This window comes from Grammomys surdaster, unplaced genomic scaffold (genome assembly GCF_004785775.1).
Source record: "Grammomys surdaster isolate TR1022 unplaced genomic scaffold, NIH_TR_1.0 332765, whole genome shotgun sequence".
NCBI classification, from domain to species: domain Eukaryota; kingdom Metazoa; phylum Chordata; class Mammalia; order Rodentia; family Muridae; genus Grammomys; species Grammomys surdaster.
In genome coordinates, this window is record NW_021627973.1 from 4,180 (window position 1) to 10,712 (window position 6,533).

At 44.3% G+C, this 6,533-nt stretch overlaps 1 protein-coding gene across 1 annotated transcript; it reads left to right on the forward strand.

The window, feature by feature from the left end:
- The first annotated feature begins 2,510 nt into the window (after positions 1-2,510).
- LOC114616632 (H/ACA ribonucleoprotein complex subunit 3) lies at positions 2,511-3,228 on the forward strand. Its single transcript, XM_028762061.1, has 2 exons — positions 2,511-2,641; positions 2,876-3,228. The coding sequence occupies exons 1-2, from the start codon at positions 2,588-2,590 to the stop codon at positions 3,014-3,016; spliced, it is 195 nt and encodes a 64-aa protein (XP_028617894.1). The 5' UTR covers positions 2,511-2,587; the 3' UTR covers positions 3,017-3,228.
- Positions 3,229-6,533: the final 3,305 nt, after the last annotated feature.

The window sequence follows — 6,533 nt, forward strand, 5'->3', positions numbered from 1 at the left end:
GTATCGGGGGAGGGGAAAAGATATTGTCTAGTGATAATGGGGAGATGTTACTCAAGCAAGTAAGAAAAAATTAGATAGCCCCTCTGTGAATTTGGTAGCATAATTATCGGGTGTCCTCCTTTAGGACAGTTTGCACACCGTCTCTCAGATTCCCAGCATTACACTGTGGTTTTCACTGTTGGCTTCTCATTCTATTCTTCAACAATACATCTAATCCTGAGCCCCACCCTTTCTCCAGTTCTGCACCTGAATATTGAATCGTGGTGGACCTTTAGCTTGTTTCAGTGATGACTCTATTTTCTGAGCCAGATTCAGAATGCAGTTTGTATACTCGAGAATTTAAAACAAACAAACAAACAAACCCAAAAAACAAAACTGAATGCTTGGCATTGAAGTGTCTCAGATGATCCAAAGTGTTCAACTGCTGTGGGCTGAGCGCCACTTTCCTGAAAAGCCGACACACACACACACACACACACACACACACACACAATCCTAGGACTCAGGAGGTAAGAGTTTGAGAAAAGCCTGGGCTACAAAGTGGGACTAACTCTGAAAAGAAAAGTTCTCTCTGTAATACCCAAACAGTCCCATCACAACACCTCTGCAATTCATGGAAGCCACAGCCTCTTTTCCATTTGCTGAAAAAACTTAACTAAATTAAAAAAGATTTTACTTAATTGATTATTTTTAAGACAGGATCTCACTCTTTAGCCCTAGCTGGGTAGGAACTCAGCAAAGATTTGTCTGCCTCTACCTCCTGAGAACTGGTATTAAAGACCTTCACCTTAAAAATAAAAGAAAAGAAAAAAATCTTTAATAGTTTTTAAAGGGTTTATGTCATTTTGTTTTATGTGTATGAATGTTTGCCTGAATGTATGACTGTGATGGGTGCATGCCTGGTGCCCGCAGAAGCCAGAAGAGGGAGTCAGAGCATCTAGAACTGGAGTTGGAACCAGTTACGAGTTGCTATGTGGGTGCTGGCACCTGAAGATAGGTCCTCTGCAAAGGAGTCAAATATTCTTAACCACTGAGCTTTTTGGATTTTTTGAGACAGTCTGGCTATGTAGCCTAGACTGAAATCTAAGACTCTCTTATCTTAGCCCCTTGAGTCCACAACCCTTGCCTTAAAATTACCATAAAGTTTTTTTCAATTAAATTACTTTTTAATTTTTAAATTAATACATTAGCACGAATCAAAAGTCAAACTAAGAAAAGTTTTGAGGGGGAGTCCAAGGAGGTTAAGAAAGACAGATAGGAGTGTGAAAACAACTAAAATTCAGTGTGTGTGTGTGTGTGTGTGTGTATTAAAGCATTCAACAACAATAACATCAAAACCTACACAGAACAAACAAAAATCCAGCAAAATAAACCATATGTCAGTAAGCACTCTTCTCTTTCATTTTCCTGTACCAAGTCCTCCAGAAGATACCAATATTAACTTTTTGTTGTACATTCCCACCTCCGCTGGCAAATTCCCGAACACACACACACACACACACACACACACACAACCACTTTTGTTTGTTTGTTTCTCGGTTAAAAACAGAGTCTCACTGTTTAGAATACTGTCCAGGCAGGCCTTGGACCTCTTGGATGTTAGAGACTCTTCCGTTTCAGCATCCGGACTTCTGGGGTTATAAGCACGTGTTTCGCTCCCTGGTTTTTTAAATATATTTTATGCAACGGCGGGCAAACCATCTATATTCATTACTTTTTAAAAAAAATCACGGCGTTTCTGGCTACAAATTTAGTATGCTACTATATTTTTGCCACTAGAAATAGTGCTGCAATGATCATTTTGCAATATCTTGGTTTTAGTTTTTAATTCTTTAAACTAGACTCTTATGAGACTTTTCAGTCTTTTAAAATATCTGGAAATACTCCGAGAAGGGATACCTTATTGTGCTATTATCCGCTACTCACCAAATAAGAAAGAGCTGAATTTGTGATCCGGTCCCGAGTTTGAATCTTGGTTCGACCTCTAAAACAAAAGCCGCCAGTTCATAAGAAAACCTTAACGTTCTTTTCGCTTTGCATAATATCCAATACCCATCATGCACTCTTTGCCGCCAATATTTTGAAATAGGGCGGGAGACCGGATGTAAAAAGTGGGATAAAAAAAAAAAAAAAAACTTAACTTCTTCCCTAGGATATAGGAGGTTGAAAATCCTGGAGCCCTTGTTTCTCCAGGATCTAGAAAACTAGTGCCTCTGAAATGGGTGTGCAATTTGAAATTAAAGATAGGACTGCTATCAACAATGAATGATATGTCAACATTCAACCCACATCCATCCTTACTCCCTAATCCCTAGCAGTGCCTGGCACACAGTGGGCAATTTCATGGATCTTAATAACTTTGCAAGGTTGCTGCTAGTTGGAACCCAAGGCCAAGCAAGACTTGCTCTACTATGCCCCCTTCTGGTCACCTGGAGCTGACCGAAGAAATGGACTACATTTCCCAGCATGCCGCGTAGAGACTTCCGTTCAGAGAGGAAGGATATTGGCGCACGGGATTGAGGCGGCTCACTCGGGGCAAACGCGGCTGGCGGTAAACGGAAAGGTGTCTTTCTGCTGTGGGGCAGTCATGTTTCTCCAGTATTACCTCAATGAGCAGGGCGATCGCGTCTACACCCTGAAGGTAAGGGGAGGAAACAACTGTATATCAAAAGGATTAGAAATTTAGATGGGAGGAACGGTTGGAACCGGCCTGCGCAGCCTAGTGAGTGGAGCCATGTCGGAACCAAAACGTGGTAGATGGAGGCTGTGGCTTCTGACCATCGCGTCTCCCGGTCTCAGGTTTCCCATTTTCTTGTCCCCTTCCTATCATACCATTCATATATTGAGATCATTTTATTTTTTTTCCCTTGAGCAGAAATTTGACCCCATGGGACAACAGACTTGCTCTGCCCATCCTGCTCGGTTCTCCCCAGATGACAAATACTCAAGACACCGAATCACCATCAAGAAACGCTTCAAGGTGCTCATGACCCAGCAACCGCGTCCTGTCCTCTGAGGGCTCGTTAATCTCTTGTGCTGCTAGTCCCCCGGCCGATTATCAGCAACCAAACGCACTGTAAGCCTTGAAGCCTTCCCATGCTGTTTAGAATGCTGTCTTACTCACTACGTGAATGAGTCTATATTGATGGGCCTCGCCCGTAAAAGGAACAATTTTTTTTATGTTTTGACTTGCTGCCAGATTATTAAAGATACAATGACTTGAAAGTTCATTTTGTGTGTTGTTGGAGGAAAAGATGGGGGAAAGGTAATAAGTACCGTTGGTAGTAAAAGGCCTCTTGAGAGCTTTTTTTGTTTGTTTGTTTGTTTTTGTTTTTTTTGAGACGGTTTCTCTGTGTGGCCCTGGCTGTCCTGGAACTCACTCTGTAGACCAGGCTGGCCTTGAACTCAGAAATCTGCCTGCCTCTGGCTCCCAAGTGCTGGGATTAAAGGTGTGGGCCACCACTGCCTGGCATTCTTGAGAACTTTCTTAAGCCCTCATTGTAGCCATCGAACTGTGCCATCAGCCGCAGGGTGTTGGGGAAGAGAAGCTGTGAAAGACTCCTACGAAGGTCAGCATTCGTTGGAAAAACTCTACTAATTGTGGCCCCTTTTAAAAATATTCTGAATTCTTCAAAGATTAAAAAACAATGTGTGTATTAGTATTTTTCTGACATGTATCTATGCATATGTGTGCACCAAGGCACCAGTAACCACCAAGGCCAGAGAGGGAGTCAGATCCCTGGTGACTAGAGTTAGACAGTGATAGTCAGCTTTTATGTCGCTGCTAGGGATAGAACACAGGTCCTCTGGGAGAGCACCCCTCTCTCCAGCCCCACCACTACATTTTGAGTTCTGGGATTACAAGTGTGCCCAACCCTGGAAGTTTTCTCTCTTTTTCTTCTTAGTCGAGTCTCTATGTGGAGCTGGCTGCCGTGGTTCTCAGGTCTAACTGCCTGTGCCTTTGAGCACTACCTTAAAGGCGTGCATCAGCCCATGGAAGTTTCTTAACCAAGTCAGTGAAGTCTGTCTGGTAGTAGGAGGTGTGTCTTCTTGCTTTTTCAGTATTGGATACAATTCTGCCCTTCGCTTGTAAAAATAAGTAAAATATTAGCATTGTTGGCATTATTCCACGCCACCAGCAGACCAAAATAAAAAGACTTCAATCTGGAAGTAGTACTAGGCAATATGGAGGAAAGGAAACTCATGAATCTAGCAAGGGCTTCGAAGGATATTAACATCTGATACATGGCTTAGGGAGCCTGATATCAGTGTTTGGAGGCAAGAAGAGCTGTAAGAGTGGGCTAGGTAGTTTATATAAGTACATGCGAAAAGACTGGTATGTGTTAGAACAAAAATTGTGCAGAATGTCTTTGTAAAGTCTGAATGACCAGCAAGGCTGCCTTAGAAAGTAGATTCCTGAGGAGATGGATTTCTTTTCTTCAAGTGCAATTGTAAATTTTAATCAAGAGCCATAGGCTATATAAAGAAAACCACTCTGTGCATGGTGGTTCATATCTAATCCCAGCATAGAGAGAATGAAGTAGAAGGATCCCTATGAGTCCCAAGCCAGCCAGGGCTATGTAGTTATTCTTGTATCAGAAAACTAAAAGGAAGCCAAGGTTGTACAGAGTAGGTTGAGTGCTTTCTAAAATGCACAACGCCATAGATTGGGTTTAGTCACCCTATTATTCCAGCACTTGGGAAGTGAAGGTAGGTTAGATGTTGAAAGTCATCCTCTGCTATCTAAAGTTTGAGGACAGCCTGTGCAACATGTGTGAATTCATGTCACACTTTGTCTATAAGGAGCAAAAGAGGTATTTGGCCAGCAAAGGTGCTTCGCCAACAAGTCTGCAGACCTGGTTTCAGGTTCAGTTCCTGGGACCCACAAATAGAAGGACTCATGTATATGTACACTCGAGAAATATGTGTGTGTAAAAAAAAAAACCAAACAAAAATAACCAGATTTTTAGTCCTGCCCTCACTCTCACTGATGAGGATAGAATCTAGGGCTTTGGATCTGTCAAATACTCAAAGATTTGATACAGTTTTACATTTTAACAGCTTTCGTTTTATTCTCAGGTTATTAAACTAGACTGGAGGTTGTCATTTAATCAAAGGGATTTTTCCAGACCGGGAATTAAGACAGCTTTCATCCATGTCTTTTAATTGTTCTTTAAAAATATAAATCTTTTATATGTATTTAAGTGCAGTGCCGGCAGAGGTCAGATCGCCTAGACCTGGAATTACAGGCAGTTAAGAGCCACTTGTGAGAACTGGGAACTAAGAAACTAGAGTTTCCTTCAGAGCAATAAATGCGCTTAACCACTGAGGGTCACTCTAGCCTCCTGATCCATTAAGTATAATGATTTAACTATTTGCACCTAGGAGAAACCAAGAACTCAGGAAAGGCTCCAGCGAGTTTCTGCATTTTGATCAAACTTTCAGAAAATTTTCAAGCAAAACATGTTGAACTGAAAGTTATTAAACACTTTGACGAATTAAACACTAAACTTTCTAGTGTTAGTAAAGTAGGTCAAACCCTGGAAATGGTGCAGAACAAATACCCCAATGTCTTTTCCATGTCTGTATAGTTCTTTTTAATGGAAATTTAAGCCTGGCTTGCAATTTCAAAAGGATAGGAACAAGAAGGTGGAAGGTAGCCCACGATGAAGATGAAGATACAGGTGTTTTAGAAAAGACAACTGAAAATTTTCAGAGGTAACATCTAAGGTAAATAGATACAGTTAAGGGAGGTTTGGGTGCCATAAAGTTAAGGTTTTCAGAGAGATTTTAATTAGAGATGATCCTTGCGGTTCCAGGGTCAGTGTACAGTGATTGCCTCTAAGCAGCATACTGAGTACATGCAGTACAAATGACACAAGAGTAGCTCGCCACATGCGTTCAGGCCTTGAGGCCGACTACAGTTCCCGTCGTGCTCTATGTGAAAGTCGCCAGTCCGCGCAGGCGCGCTGCCCTCTGTCTCCGCTCTGCATACTCCGGGCGGGGCTGCTGTTGCCCGCCCGCGGGACGGCGCCGCCCTCTAGCTCCCCAGACTTCTTCAGACGGTTAACCTCGAATGAGGAACGAGCGGGGCGGGAAGGGGAGGGCTGCGGCGGCGCGGGCACAGCCCGCCGCGCCCGGGGCGGGGGGCGGCGAGGTCACGTAACGGCCTCGGACGTCTGCCGGGGAGGGGGCCTACTGCGCGCCGCGGCTCCGAAACGGTTAGCGGCTAGTAAACAACAGCTGCGCGCGCACCCGCATCAGCTGGCGCGAGCTCCCGCACCTGCGACCTCCTCCTCCTTAGCTGGGACCAGCCTGCCTGGCAGTCTTCTCGGCCGAGACCCAAGGAAAGCCGGCGAAAGGCTACCCGCGCCGGGCCCGGGAGGAAAGCGCGTCCTGTCACACGCAGTGCAAACACGGCGAGCGGTCGTGGGCTCGAGGGACTCGCGACGACCTGCCGCGACCCTGCTGTAGGAGCTACCCTGATCCGCTAGCCGCCGCCTCCTCCAGCTCCTTTGCCAGGACGAGACCTC

Excerpts from the sequence above, each read along its gene's own strand:
- LOC114616632 (XM_028762061.1), top strand. The coding sequence starts at position 2,588 with ATGTTTCTCCAGTATTACCTCAATGAGCAGGGCGATCGCGTCTACACC. Across the intron at positions 2,642-2,875 it reads ATCGCGTCTACACCCTGAAG|AAATTTGACCCCATGGGACA; the intron begins GTAAGGGGAGGA and ends TCCCTTGAGCAG.